We start from the raw sequence: 15702 nt of genomic DNA on the forward strand, positions 1-15702 counted from the left end.
TATGCACTGTTCAAGGCAAGCGCGAGCTCCGTGGGCGTGGAGCACGAGAATTAAAGGGCCAATAGCCCTGAATCGGCTCATATATAATGATGCCCCAAAATAGGCAGTTAAAAAAATGAATTAAAAAAAATCTATGGGGTATTTTGAGCTGAAACTTCACAGACACATTCAGGGGACACCTTAGACTTATATTACATCTTTTTTTAAAAAGTTCTAGGGCACCTTTAACCTTTTTGCTCACCAGCCACTGTGGCTAGTGGTTTTCCAAAGTTACTAGCCACTCAGCATTTTCACTGGCCACAATATTGCTGTTGGGAAATTACATTTCATATGATTAAAGTTGACTTTGAGTCATTTTACTTGATTTACAAGATTTAAAACCCTTTCAAACTTACAAATGCCGATTGACCACCCAAATCAAGACTACACTGTATATCAGCTGGTATGTACAGTTATTTTTGTTAGGCTATATAAAAAGAACAAAGAAGCAAATTACAAATAGTAAATTTTTAAAAATCTTTTTTTCAGATACATAGGTTTATTTAACATGTATACATTTATTTAACAATGATATTTATTAATGACAGACAAGTATTCATTTGGGGGCTGCTGAATGCATGGACGTAATATACTGACACATATTCAGTTTTTTTCACCCTCCTGTTTACGTCCACTTAAGCCATAACCGACTGTATTCACGCGAGATACTCCACACGATGGCCATTTTGACATCTGTATGTGCGTGTATTCGACAATTCAGGCGCAAGGAGAACGGATCGCGTGTCAAACTGCCAAACTCAGGCCAAACTGCAGAAATTACGTGACTTTGGCGCTCCAAACAGCAGATTCGACACGCTGATTCATTGGGCTCCGAATCTTCCTGAAGCAGTGTTTTGAAATCGGCCATCACTAAATAAGTCATTATTTTGTTTTTTTTTGGCACACCAAAAATATTCTCGTCGCTTTATAATATTAATATTGAACCACATGAACTGATTTAAATATGTTTTTAGTGGAGAGGAAATGTCATTGCTGGCTATGCAGGCCTCATGGAGCCATCGGATTTCAACAAAAATATCTTAATTTGTGTTCTGAAGATTAACGAAGGTCTGGAACGGCATGACAAATAAATGACAGAATTTTCATTTTAGGGGAACTAACCCTTTAAGGGTGCATTTTGTAACTGTATCTCTTCAAATTTAGTACTTTCACCTTAATAGATATTATTGATTTATTAAAAAAGCTAATAAAATATATTTCAGACTAAATTATAAATAATATCATCAGATATTTATATTATATATAGTTATATTTAGAAATACCCTTAAAGTAGCTTCCCCAACACTGATTGGCAAACATACCAATGGCAAAGAATTTGTATAATCAAAAAATGTGGGGAAATAAATGAAAATTAATTCACAATGTCACTTGGTTCCATGCCTTATGATGCTTTGTGTTTTAAACACTGTACATTGTAGTTATTCTCTCTTTTTTAAACCCTGGAACAGCATGCACAATTGCATCAGTCCCCCAATAAGCAGGCTGCATGGTCACACTGTAGTGTGTGGCATTATTGCACAGCATAAAGAAAATCGTTTTTTTATATATATAATTTCATAAATGAACTTTTGATAAGCGTAATTATGATAAAGTAATTTAAAGTAAATTAATGATAAAGTAATTATAGATAATTATTATACCCATCCAAAACAGAGAATATCCAATCAACAATGCTACCAGTTTCAAGTTTCCCCTTGTGTTTCTCTTTGACTTCAGTAATTTAATCGTCACGATACAATTGTAGTTTTATACTACAATGCTGTCCAATAATAAACCCATTCAGCATGGGAAGGCCATTGGTGAATTGATTACGTACTTCTTGTGACGAGGGGTCGAGGGGGGAGGGGGACCCACAATCAAATCTATCCTGGCAAAGTACACAGAGAGAACATGGATACCAAGCATCATCAAGCAACACATGGAAACCATTCCATATACCCCAGCGTGGACCGTCGACAAATAAGAAAGAATATATTCCATACATGTCTGTTCTCACCCACTTCTAGGAACAGTGTTTCATGTTTACATGTATGACAGAAATGGTTTTTGCTGTTGGAATATAGTGGTATATGTGTGGATGCTATTTCACAACATATATGAGGCTTATTTGAGAGAAAAGGAGTGAATCTGAATTCAAACCATTTTGAATGTGACACAGAAAACAACCACTGTGAATGTAATTTTGATCAAGCAGTGTTAAAGGGATAGTTCACCCAAAAATGAAATTTAGTCATTACTTACTCACCGTCAAGTTGTTCCAAAACTGTATGAGTTTCTTTCTTCTGTTGAACACAAAATAAGATATTTTAAAGAATGCTGGTATCCAGACAGTTGATGGCACCCATTGACTTCCATAGTAGGAAAAAAAATACTATGGAAGTCAATGGGTGCCATCAAATGTCTGGATACCAACATTCTTTAAAATATCTTATTTTGTGTTCAACAGAAGAGAGAAATTTATACAGGTTTGGAACAAAACAAAGGTTAAGTAAATGCTCGTTTTTGGGTGAACTATTCCTAGTATCTCATCCTGCCTTTCTACAGTTTTATCTTTCTGCAATACCAAACAGTGACCACCAGAGGGTGCAGCCATCAATTCAGCTACAGCTCCTGACAAATACTGATTGACTACTGAATCAGGTGGATCCTGTCATTGTTAGAGGGTCACCTTAATGGTGAAAACTTTGTAATGTGGATCTTTTGTTCTGAACAGACTGAAGTCTTGCCTGGACTGAAGGTTTTTGATGCGTGACAGCATGTCCAGATGGCCGGCTGAATACTGCTCAATCACATCCATCACGTCATAGGGCCTGAGGCTCTCCTTAAATCTCCTCTTAGACACCAGGAACCGCATAACACTGGGAAAGACAGATAAATTACTGTAACATGACAATTCAGAGCAATAATTACAGAATTTAATAAACATTTGACTGTCCCACCAGTTAAATTACTGTTTTCAGCTTTACAATAATGATAAATAATTTAAAAAATAACATTTAAATTATTCATTTATAAAGTATTTAATTAGTTAAAAAATAAAAACACATAATTTAGTTTTATTTTGTTTTTAAAAATAATTGTAATTATACAGGTGCTGGTCATATTAGAATATAATCGAAAAGTTGATTTATTTCACTAATTCCATTCAAAAAGTGAAACTTGTATATTATATTCATTCATTACACACAGACTGATATACTTCAAATGTTTATTTCTTTTAATTGTGATGACTATAACTGACAACTAAGGAAAATCCCAAATTCAGTATCTCAGAAAATTAGAATATTTAGATACAAAGAAAGGATTTTTAGAAATCTTGGCCAACTGAAAAGTATGAACATGAAAAGTATGAGCATGTACAGCACTCAATACTTAGTTGGGGCTTCTTTTGCCTGAATTACTGCAGCAATGCGGCGTGGCATGGAGTCGATCAGTCTGTGGCACTGCTCAGGTGTTATGAGAGCCCAGGTTGCTGTGATAGTGGCCTTCAGCTCTTCTGCATTGTTGGGTCTGGCATATCGCATGTTCCTCTTCACAATACCCCATAGATTTTCTATGGCCAATTAAGAACAGGGATACCATGGTCCTTAAACCAGGTACTGGTAGCTTTGGCACTGTGTGCAGGTGCCAAGTCCTGTTGGAAAATGAAATCTGCATCTCCATAAAGTTGGTCAGCAGCAGGAAGCATGAAGTGCTCTAAAACTTCCTGAAGTGAAATAAATCAACTTTTTGATGATATTCCAATTATATGACCAGCACCTGTACTTAATTGTTGTGAAAGCAAAATTTGACACTCCTAATTTGTTCTATTCTGGTGACGGATGCCCCTTACCAGATCGCTCTGATGGTGACCTTAAGTCCCGGAGACAGATCTGGCACAAACTCGCAGTGGAAACCCCTGTCGTCCCCAAGCTCCTCTGGAAGGCTCGCCTCTACAACACACAAAAGCACAGGCTGCTCCCAATGTAAAGAGTCCTAATGTTAATGAAAAACAGCCATTTGACAAGATGAAAGATTACAGAAAACATCTGCCATGGCAGACATGCTCGATAAAATGCTAAGGTACTTCACATTATACAGGGAGTGCAGAATTATTAGGCAAGTTGATTTTCTGATCATATTTTTTTCCCAAGCACATTTTACCAATTCCAATCCACATCAATCTTAATAACTACTATTAATATTGTTTTTAATCATTTATAAGTGATATATAATTGTTCATGAAGGCTGGAAATGAAAAATGCCTTATATTCAGGTGTGCAGAATTATTAGGCAAGTTTTCTTTTACAGGCAAAATGAGCCAAAAAAGAGATTTAACTCAGACTGAAAAGTCAAAATACTCATGAGAAGGACGCAACACTAATGCAATACTAGAAATTGCAAAGTTAAAGCATGACCAAGGGACAGCAAAATGCTCATTGGGTCAGCGGGGTCAGACAAAAACAGGTGGAAAAGAAAAGACACGTTAACTGCAAAATAATTAAGAATTATGTGTGAAACCATCAGGAACCCTTTAGTCTCCAGCGCCACCATTTTCCAGAACTGCAACCTACCTGGAGTCTCCAGAAGTGCAAGGTCTCAGGATCTCAGAGACTTAGGTTAGCTAAAGAATCCTAAAAAATGACCTGCACTTGATAAGAATCACAAGCTGAAGTGTTATAAAATACATGAAGACTGGGTTTTTATAGGCCTTATAAACAGACAGCTTGAGAGTGACTCCTGAAGGACCAGCACCACATCCTCTTGTACCACTGTTTGAAGAATTTATCTTCCAGAATCTGGCAGTAAGTTTTGGAAGATCATTTTTAGTCCATCTCTGCAAGACAGACATTTCAGGATAAGAGATGGACTAAAAGTGAACTCAAACACCTTACTGCCAGATTCTGGATAAATTCTTCAAACAGTGGTACAAGAGGATGTGGTGCTGGTCCATCAGGAGTCACTCTCAAGCTGTCTGTCTATAAGCCCTATTAAAACCCAGTCTTCATGTATTTTATAACACTTCAGCTTGTGATTCTTATCAAGTGCAGGTAATTTTTTAGGATTCTTTAGCTAACCTAAGTCTCTGAGATCCTAACACCTTGCACTTCTGGAGACTCCAGGTAGGTTGCAGCTCTGGAAAATGGTGGCGCTGGAGACTAAAGGGTTCCTGATGGTTTCACACTTAATTCTTCACCTTAATTCTTAATTATTTTGCAGTTAACATGTGTCTTTTCTTTTCCACCTGTTTTTGTCTGACCCCGCTGACCCAATGAGCATTTTGCTGTCCCTTGGTCATGCTTTAACTTTGCAATTTCTAGTATTGCATTAGTATTGCATCCTTCTCATGAGTATTTAATAATTTTTGACTTTTCAGTCTGAGTTAAATCTCTTTTTTGGCTCATTTTGCCTGTAAAAGAAAACTTGCCTAATAATTCTGCACACCTGAATATAAGGCATTTTTCATTTCCAGCCTTCATGAACAATTATATATCACTTATAAATGATTAAAAACAATATTAATAGTAGTTATTAAGATTGATGTGGATTGGAATTGGTAAAATGTGCTTGGGAAAAAAATATGATCAGAAAATCAACTTGCCTAATAATTCTGCACTCCCTGTACAACAGTTAGTTCCACTCCTTGAATTTGATTGGCCAAGCGGCGTTCCAAGACTGTTATTTAGTCCAACAGCACTTTTCACTGTTAGAATCACTCTGCTTGTCTGCATCCCTGGCTCTCCAAACCAGAGTATGTGAGCGGTGTGGAGTGAAAGCAGAGTTGTGTGCTTTTTCATACAAGTAACTCGAAATAATATCTTTTGTACAGAACTGTTGTATAAAATCAATATCACACTTGCAAATTATGATGCTGTTCTGAATATCAGCACGACTGTATTTCAGCCTTAGGAATGAAGCTGCAGGTATGCTGAAATTCAATACAATATTTGCTTATGTGATATTGCTAGAGTAAAACCCATCAGAGATTATCATACAGGTTTGGAACAACATGAAGGTGAGTAAATGAGCAATTTTTATTTTCGTGAGAACGATTGCTTATGTATTTATTTAGTAAGGCACTTAAAGGGTTAGTTCACCCAAAAATGGAAATTCTGTCATTAATCACTCACCCTCATGTCGTTCCAAACCCGTAAGACCTTCGTTCATCGTCGGAACACAAATTAAGATATTTTTGATGAAATCTGAGTTGGCGTTCTGATGTAGAACCTGGAAGCGCTGGATGTAAACAGTGTAGGAGAATGATACAAGATATTGTTGAATAAATTCGGTATTTTTGTTTTATTTAAGGAGTCAGAGAGCTCTTGAATTTCATCAAAAATATATTAATTTGTGTTCTGAAGATGAACGAAGGTCTTACAGGTGTGGAACAACATGAGGGTGATTGAGTAATTACTGTCAGATTTTCCATTTTTGGGTGAACTAACCCTTTAAATCAAAGTATTTATTACACACTTTGGAAAAAAGTAAATGCTACTGTATATAACCAGTGAGATTTTTGAAATCATAATTAATTTATTCCACACTTCAGAAGTGCTCAGCAGAAAAAAAATGGACAAAATACAGTTGAGCACGGTCAAATTTCTGCACCTGTGAAACTGATAGCCCTCCTGATCTCAGGATCACTTTGTCAGCATTAGTCTTTTTTGACAGAAGCTTCAGACATGCTTTTATGTTTCTATGTGCATTTGGAGCTGAAACAATAGTGTTACTCATGCATGAAGCACTTACCAGAACCTGCTAGTCTGAGCATTTAGCGCGATAGCACATGTGAGAGAAACTTTTGTGCACCTAACAAAATCTAGAAATCTGGCAAATTTTAACCCCCTATGAAAAACATGTTGTTTAACATGTAAAGCTTGGACAAAAAAGTATTAGTACTACATGTGTCATCCTTATGCCATGTGAATGAGGATGTGACAGCCGAAAAAGCGCATCCTATTCAAATGACATAACCAACTTGTCGAAACCGCATACAACTGATTTCTGGAAACAAACTTGTTTCCTTTAATAAGCCGAGAAATTTCTTCATGCAGGTTAGTGCAAAGTACTTGATGGGAAGTGCAAAGTGTTTCATTAACACCTTCATGGAACACATTCTGTCATGGGATGAGCATGAGACAAATAGTATCATTTGCTTTGCTCTGCTATTGCACTTCACTGTCATATGGATGACAGATACTGCTAATATGGCTGCTGTAAAAACTATCCAAGCATCAGAGGAGAAATTAACATTTTGCGTGATGCTTCGAGTGAGATGAAACATTCAGCCAAGCGTTCATGACAGAGAGTGTTGGATGATGGGCAGATCTGTGAAGATATGCAGCAGCTCGGTAATTAAGGAGCCATTTTTAAAACATGCATAGTGTTTCTTTAGCAGACTGGTGTTGAGATTTTTTTCTTTGAATAGTGCTAAAGAGATGCAGCCCCAGACAACATAATTTGTCTTACTGATTAAGCCCTCAATCGCTGCCAAAATGTGAAGAGAAAAAGAGATCAAATGTGAAAGATAGAGAGAGAAAGAAAGAAATAGAGAAAGAAAGAGAAATGAGAGAGAGAGATGTTCAAAGATGACAATGACTTAAATCATGCAACTGTATAACACATGGTGTTGCTTATATTAGGCTTTTGTTACATTATGATTGGGAAAGATTTGCTAACACCTCACTATAAGGCAATTTCCATGAAAACGGTACAGATGTCTCATGACTTTTCTTAAAGGATTAGTTCACTTTTAAATAAAATTTTCCTGATAATTTACTCACCCCCATGTCATCCAAGATGTTAATGTCTTTCTTTCTTCAGTTGAAAAGAAATTAAGGTTTTTGATGAAAACATTCCAGGATTATTCAATGGACACCAAACGGTTGAAGGTCAAAATTACAGTTTTAGTACAGCTTCAAAGAGCTTTAAACGATACCAGACGAGGAATAAGGGTCTTGTCTAGTGAAACGATCGGCCATTTTCGAAAAAAATACAACTGTATATGCTTTATAAACACAAATTATCGCCTTGCACGTGCTTCTGCTTTCCGTATTCTTCAAAAAGTTTATGGCGTATGTCCTACACCTTCCCTATCCTACTTACGGAAAAAACGAAACGCGTGCCGAGTTCGTTCCGCAAGTTGAATAGGGAAGGCGCAGGACATACAGCGTAAGCTTTTTGAAGAATACGGAAAGCGTAAGCACGTGCAAGGCGATAATTTGTGTTTATAAAGCATATACAGTTGTATTTTTTTTTTAAATGACCGATCGTTTCGCTATCCACCCTATCGTTTAAAGCCCTTTGAAGCTGTACTAAAACTGTAATTTTGACCTTCAACCGTTTGGAGGCCATTGAAGTCCACTATAAGGAGAATAATCCTGGAATGTTTTCATCAGAAACCTTAATTTCTTTTTGACTGAAGAAAGAAAGACATGAACATCTTGGATGGCATGGAGGTGAGTAAATTATCAGGAAATTTTATTTGAAAGTGAACTAATCCTTTAAGGCACAGATATCATGTTTTTGTTCTGAGGACTATTAGATATGTTAGAGGAACTATTATGTAACAAAATGACCGTAGTGTTAAAAGTAGCTTGTTTTAAATATATTACCTGTCTGTATGCCTCCCTTAAAAGTCATTTACAATTAAATCATCGAATTTAATGAAATCTGTTGAAGTTTATATTCAATGCATTGTAGTAAAGAACATTATTTTAAAGCTGCAGTCCATAACTTTTTTTGGTTAAAAATGATCTAAAATCTAATTTTGAGCAAGTACATAACCAGCCAGTGTTCAAAACTATCTTCTTACCTTGGCCCGATTCACAACAGTAAGATTGCTATAATGTTTTATAATAAAATTGGTACTAGTGGGTTTCTGCGGGAAATTCGAGCATGCAGCCATCCCAGCTAGTAGGCTATGGCATGTGTGGATGCTGTTCGTAGCAGATCATTTATAGCTTTTTCTCACAGCGCTGGAATAATTACATTTATCATTGATGGCGGATTGTAATCCAGAAAGGTCCAATGACAATCATCAGTGACAACTGGAGATTCACCCATAGTCAAAAGTGAAAGACTTCGGACTGCGGAGTGGCTACAGAAATTGAAATGTTGTTAACATTTGAGAACAAAGTATAACAATAATAATAATTTGCACGGTTGGACGCGATCCGAGTTAAGCGATCGTTAGATTTAATCACCATTGACAGCGCAATTGTAATGCCTTTTTCCTCAGTTGGTCAGAACAAAAGTGGCAGACATGTTACTTGTTCAAATGACATTTTCCAGTGAAAATTCTTATGTTGGTCATGCTTCCAAGACGTTGAATCTGTGATTCTGAAGTACAGTATCCACACCGGTGCTGTGACTGACAGCAAACATTAGATTCATCCGTGCTCAGGAACGTGCTGATGCACAACCCACATAAAGATGATCCACAAATAACTGCAATTGCAGGTTTCAAACAGAGATGGCGACAAAGAGGCAAAACTTACGGACTGCAGCTTTAAACTATTAATTAATTTTAAATTATTACTAATTTTAAAAGTCACTGCAATAAACCTATAATATTTCTCTCTATTCCCTCCATAACAAAAAAAGTAACATTTCTTAAAATTAGGTAATCGAAGAAAAAATATTATATAAACCATTTCTACTGCATGGTGGGAAGAATTATGTTTTTCTCAATTTTAGACTTCACGCTCAACCATTAAACCCACGTTCCATAACAGCTGATAAAATTAAGTTAATGAAAAAGAAATTCCTTTAATTTTTTAGTTTTTCTTTAATTCAATGGAAAATATATGAATAAAACATGTAAATTTAAGCTACATTTTCAACTCTGTTATTGAGCCCAGTTGCTCATTCTGGCATACTTATTACTATTTTTTTTTTATGTTTTCTTTTTTTATTTTGGCAACGACTATTTGCACTAAGTGAAAATATATTCTATTATATAATATATTCTATTTACAATAAGTGACAAAAGCATTTCCTTAGCGATATGCTATTTACACTAGCGGAAAATAGAGATAGATTCTATTTACACCATGTAAAAGTAACATTTCTTTCTTTGCAATAAAAGTAAATAGTAATTAGATGCTACATATATAAATAATTTTAATATTATTAAACATTCGTTCGCAGTTTATTTCCACTTTTAGAACATTATTTTCATTTTTATTGAAAATAAATGCGAGTTCGGCAAAAGGCGGAATCGAACCTGCGTCGATCGCGTTAAAAGCCAGGTTTGCAAGGCTTACTTGCTACTGCTGACATTGGTGGGCAGAGCTAGTGTAAATAGCGTTTGCCAACAAGGGACGCTATATGCACTTAGTGTAAATAGACACTCCATTTTAGTTTAATTTCTACTATTTATTTTTAGTAAATAACAAAAACACACATATGAGAATTTTAAATTGTATTTAGAAATATCTCAATTTGCAAAACCTTACAGAATTTGAACAGAACAAGAATATTTAGTTTGACCTATTTTATACCCTATTCATGGAAAGTGCCAAAAATGGTATGATTCTGGAAGTGAAATCTGTTTCTCGTATTGCTTATGCTGTTGTGACACTGCTACATTATTTATATGAATTCACTCAACTGTGATAATATCTTGTCATTTCTGCCAGGTGGCCTTTGCGAGAGCAGTGATGGCTGCATCACGCTTAGAGATTCTGACTGAATACAGTCTACTGCTGAGAGAAACTGCTCTGTCATTTCTGTGCTTTTTGGATCATATTTCTGGATCGTGGCCTAACCTGGAGAACTCTTCATGGCGAAGTCCTCATCTTGCAACTCAATCAGCACTTTATTTTTTCCAGTGGAGAGAAATGAGAGAGAAACTGATGAGTGTGCAGGAAGTGAAATTACATAAAATGGATCCATTTATATATATTTTGAAGTTGAGCACTGCAGAGTCATGCCAAGAGCATAAAACAGATGAATGAGAGAAACACAAAGTTTCACTTTCACTAATTCACTAAAAATGGACTAATCCACTGTGCCACTTTAGAGAGCAGTATTTCAATGCAAAAAACTACATCTCATTCACTAACCACCCATAATCCAGTTTAATCGTCATTCTTGCCAGGGTAAACATGTTCCTTCGTAAATCAGAAATTGCTCCTGTGAAAAATTAATTTAGCATGAAATCTGATTTGCATAGTTCCTGTAGTGAACACACTAGCAGCAGAGGCAATTCATTCTTAGTGAATTCCCCCGAAAGCATTTTCATGATATATAAAATATTTTGTGGGGATCAAGTATCTAAATGGCATATAAACCTGAAAAGCCACAAATCAACAAACATCTTCAGACAAGAATACAATGTTCCACTGCAATTCTCTGTGGACTTAAACAATATGTTTTGAAATATTAAGCCACTTTCATGTGTTTTAGCAGTTGGACTGAAACTGTGAACCTTAGGAAATACAGATCAGTCTTTTTGGTGGGCTGTTTCTTTAAATAGAAACACACACCTGCTGTCTTATGAATTCTAATGAATGGAGTGTCACTGACACCATCTTTTCTGCTACGACACATTAAGCAATCCAGAGTGGCATCTGTTTTCTGTGCCAGGGAATTAAAAACTATCCTATCCCCACTCTGATGCTTAAACTTCAGCATCAAAGGAAGCTATGCAAAGTGAGTATTGTAAGTGAGTGCATACAGTATGCGGGTGAATGCAAGAATTCAGAGGCAGCATATATCTTGCAGTGTATAACAGTGAAAATCTCAATATTCCTGTGTGTGTGCACATAATAACATTCTCTGACCTTCAGAGTTCTGCCGAGAAGCTCCATCTTTCATTCTGAAAGCATGTTTTGCTTTGTTCCGCTCTGTGAAGCTCAAGCTCTTGGTCACTTTGCTTGGACTCTCTTTGACTCCGTCCTCTGCCTTATTGGAGGTCTTGGCTTCCTTTCCCCCGGTGCTCTTAGAGGGATTGCCTTTCTCTTTTAAGCTGAGCTTACGACTGCACAGCAATGAAGCACAGAAGACAAACAAAAAAAAAAAAGCAAAGGAAACAGACAAATCATCCTGAGCACACAGTGTCTCTTTTAGTGTGGGACAGAAATAATTCCTGAAACCATCTAGAGCTAGAGAGAATAAACAGTAACTTATACCAATGACAATACACTGCAAAAAAGTAACGTTTTTTTTCATTCTCTATTTTTGTATTTTCCAAAAATAAACTCTCATTGACATTTTTGTTATATAAACCTCACTTATTTTTTTAAAGACCCCCTGAGGTGAAAATCAAGTTTTTAATGTTATTTATATTTATCTATGTGGTGTTTTTAATATATGCTTTAAGACAAACCATGTGCAAATTCATCAGGCAACTGATTCTCCTTAAAACTGGAGTGTACCAAAGATAGTTCTATTAGATAATATCTATTTTAAGGCATGAAGAAATTATTTTCATAAGAAAAAATGTTTAAATAGGTCATTTTGATTATCAAAGATGAGTTTTAAGGGATAATATTATTGACTGCAGGGGGACTTTAAAAGATTTTTGCATAAAACAACACTTTTTTGGTGCTAATCATGTAATATATTATATATATTACATGTATATATATATATATATATAATGTTTAAAATTAAGAGTTATATATATATATATATATATATATATATATATATATATATATATATATATATATATATATTTAGAGATATATTTTCTGAAAACAACTCTTAATTTTAAACATTATATATATATATGTGGTAAAAAACATTTTTCTATAAATAGATGGCTGATTACTGTTTTTTGATATATCATTTGCTTGTCTGCATATTTCAACTATTTTTGAATTCTTAATAGAACAACACAGTTACATATTTACTGATATGCAAGCTTGCTATAGAAATGCTCAGCTGAAGCAACCAAAAAGAAAACACTGAAATGTTTTAATTAACCAGATAAGTGCTTCAAAATTACAGTTGTTAATTTATAAAATGACTAAAACATGTTAATATTAGATACTTAAGTAATTTCACAACATTGTACATTAAAACACATTTTCCTTAGCAAACACTGAGTGTGTCATTTCTGCATTCTTCTATTTTAATAAAGATCAAACTTACATGGGCAAAGATATGGATAATGGTGCTTCTCAGTCATGCAATGCAATCCACAACTTCTGGATGCAGCAGACCCACATGATGCCACAGCGGATACTTTGAACAACAAAGCAATGAAACACATGCATGTTTTCGGGCATGCTGAAAAATACACAACCGTTATGTTATACAACTTTAAAAAAGCAGCCAAATCAATAAATAAAAAAAATGAGAGACCCCAAAAAAACTCAAGGCAGCTTGCAGAGGAGGGCGGTCTCGTGGGAATGAGGTAAAAAGCGATGGGAAGTGCTTCCAGGTGTTAAGTGGGGAAGTTGATCTGCAAGCAAAAATCTCTCACAAAGCTAAACAAATGTCTGCTTCCCTGGTTTGAACAAGACAACATTTTTAGATGCTGGAGAGCAGAACATTTCTCATCCCACCTGAGCTGACAGGAGATTAAAATACTTCAACACCGATAAGAATGTGCACTATGACGTATGTCTCAAAAAATGTTGAAATATTTCACTTGAGCTGATGATGGTACACACTGAAGGAATACATTTGGAAATTGGGGGGGAAATCAAAATTGGGAAGGAAAGAGACAAATCCAAATGCCGGAGAGAGATCTGGGCGTGCAGATGTTAGTATCTTTGTGCAACGGTACCTATTGCTTCTTGGGCAGCACCCACACAGGGTGTCTTTGTGTGAAATCTCACTACTGCGAATGTGGTTGGAGTGGTTCATGAGAGAGAAAAGATTATACAAGCAGTGGTCAAAATTGGTTTAGACCATGTTCAAGTGTGGGACCTAAAATGAGATGTATTACCCCCGCCTAAACCCCCCAAAACAGCCAACAGAGTTTGAGCTAGGTGTTCTTACACTGAATGAAATGAAGGAATATGTTCGTTTGATGAGTCACATGTTGCACTTGATTTTACAGAATTACAAGATCAGGTCTTTTACAGGGTAGAAAAATCACAGAAAAATCCTCAAGTGTGTTTACTTTAATGAGATGTATTCATTAATATAGTAAATGCGCTGATTGTGCTGTGTCAGTATGATATTGACTAATTCATCTCCCTGTAAATACCACTTGAAAATTCTGTAGTATAAAGTGCAACCAGGTTGTCTTTGGATAACATTTGTGATTTCAAATGACTTCAAAACACAGCAATATGAGCTGTTTTCTCATTTGAAGGAAGAAGACGGTGCTCTGAAACTATGATTCTAAAGAATAGGTGTTTTGCATGAGTTTTTGATAGAGGTGATTTGGAAATAGTCAAGTATATATGGGAAAATTCTTGACAACAAACCTTGGAGTGACTTCATGCTGGGAATCCTTCCTTTAAAAAGAGAGAAGAACATGATGTTTAAAGCAATTAAGACATGAGTTTAAAGGATTAGTCCACTTTCAAAAGAAAATTAGCCCAAGCTTTACTCACCCTCAAACAATCCTATGTGTACATGACTTTCTTCTTTCTGATGAACACAATCTAAGATATATTAATAAATATCCTGACAATGCTTTATAATGGCAGTGAGCGATACAAGTATGAGCTGAAGAAAGTGCATCCATGCAAAAACGTGTACTCCACATGTCTCCGGGGGGTTAATGAAGTCCTGCTGAAGCAAACCATTTGTGTATAAAAATTTTTTTAAAAAAATCCATATTTAACAAGTTATAAAGTAAAATATCTAGCTTCCGCTAGAACGCCTTCCATATTCAACTTACGAAAAAATGTAACTGGCATCACGTCAATTAAGCTTTTTCTGTAAGTTGAATAGGGAAGGAGTAGGACATAGCGTAAGCTTTTTGAACTGCAAGAGTTTTACACTTTCTTCATACGTTGAATACAGAAGGCGGTCTGGCGGATTTTACTTCATAACTTATATTTTTTTTACACAAACGCATCGCTTCACTTCAGAAGGCCTTTATTAAAGGTGATAGAGAGGATTTTTTCGTCAACTGAGAATCCAAAGACTGTTACTGAGTTTTTGAAATGAGCGCATGCGTAAGAACAACCCCCCTCCTTCACAGCTCATTTCAAAGGAACGCCTCCCAAAACTCGGAACACGAGTGTTTACCACCGGCATTCGCTGTGTCATGTTTTTTGGATTCATTATGTCAGACTCACCGCAGGTAACTCTGCAGTTGTTACTCCTGTCTCCTGACAAAAACATTGCATGCGGCGCCTGTGGAGTGTGGAAAGTTACTGGAGAGCGCAGCCGTGCACGTCTCTCACAAGGAACGTCACGGCAGTGATTGACAAGCCAGAGGGCCAATCGTTTACGTGATGATCGCGTAAACGATTGGCTGATGTTTTTAAGGCCCTACCTCGTGCACAGATGATGTATATTAATATTATTCCTTTCAGTGCACCTAATAAATAGTCTTTTATCAGTTAGTAAAGACAGTTTCAAGTAATATTGCAAAAATTTATAAAACAAAACATCCTCTTTAGCACCTTTAACCCCCCAGAGCCGCGTGGAGTACGTTTATGATGGATGGATGTGAATTGATGAAGATTCTTACTCGTTGGTATCGCTCACTGCCATTATAAAGCTCGGATGCATCAGGATATT

At 36.0% G+C, this 15702-nt stretch overlaps 1 protein-coding gene across 4 annotated transcripts in view; it reads right to left on the bottom strand.

Moving 5' to 3' along the window:
* Window positions 1–15702, bottom strand: part of kcnq2a (potassium voltage-gated channel, KQT-like subfamily, member 2a) — a 39883-nt gene that overhangs the window by 4662 nt on the left and 19519 nt on the right. The window contains exons 10-16 of one of the 4 annotated variants that reach the window (XM_048209921.1): window positions 14433–14462; window positions 13784–13837; window positions 11829–12025; window positions 10812–10859; window positions 7510–7527; window positions 3893–3992; window positions 2787–2918 (exon numbers count right to left, since the gene is read on the bottom strand). In XM_048209921.1, the coding sequence (XP_048065878.1) occupies window positions 2787–2918; window positions 3893–3992; window positions 7510–7527; window positions 10812–10859; window positions 11829–12025; window positions 13784–13837; window positions 14433–14462 (579 nt within the window). The remainder of the gene's footprint in view (window positions 1–2786; window positions 2919–3892; window positions 3993–7509; window positions 7528–10811; window positions 10860–11828; window positions 12026–13783; window positions 13838–14432; window positions 14463–15702) is intronic. The other 3 variants (XM_048209922.1, XM_048209923.1, XM_048209924.1) reach the window with 3 other exon arrangements.

Source organism: Megalobrama amblycephala, linkage group LG12, assembly GCF_018812025.1.
Source record: "Megalobrama amblycephala isolate DHTTF-2021 linkage group LG12, ASM1881202v1, whole genome shotgun sequence".
Taxonomy (NCBI): Eukaryota; Metazoa; Chordata; class Actinopteri; order Cypriniformes; family Xenocyprididae; genus Megalobrama; species Megalobrama amblycephala.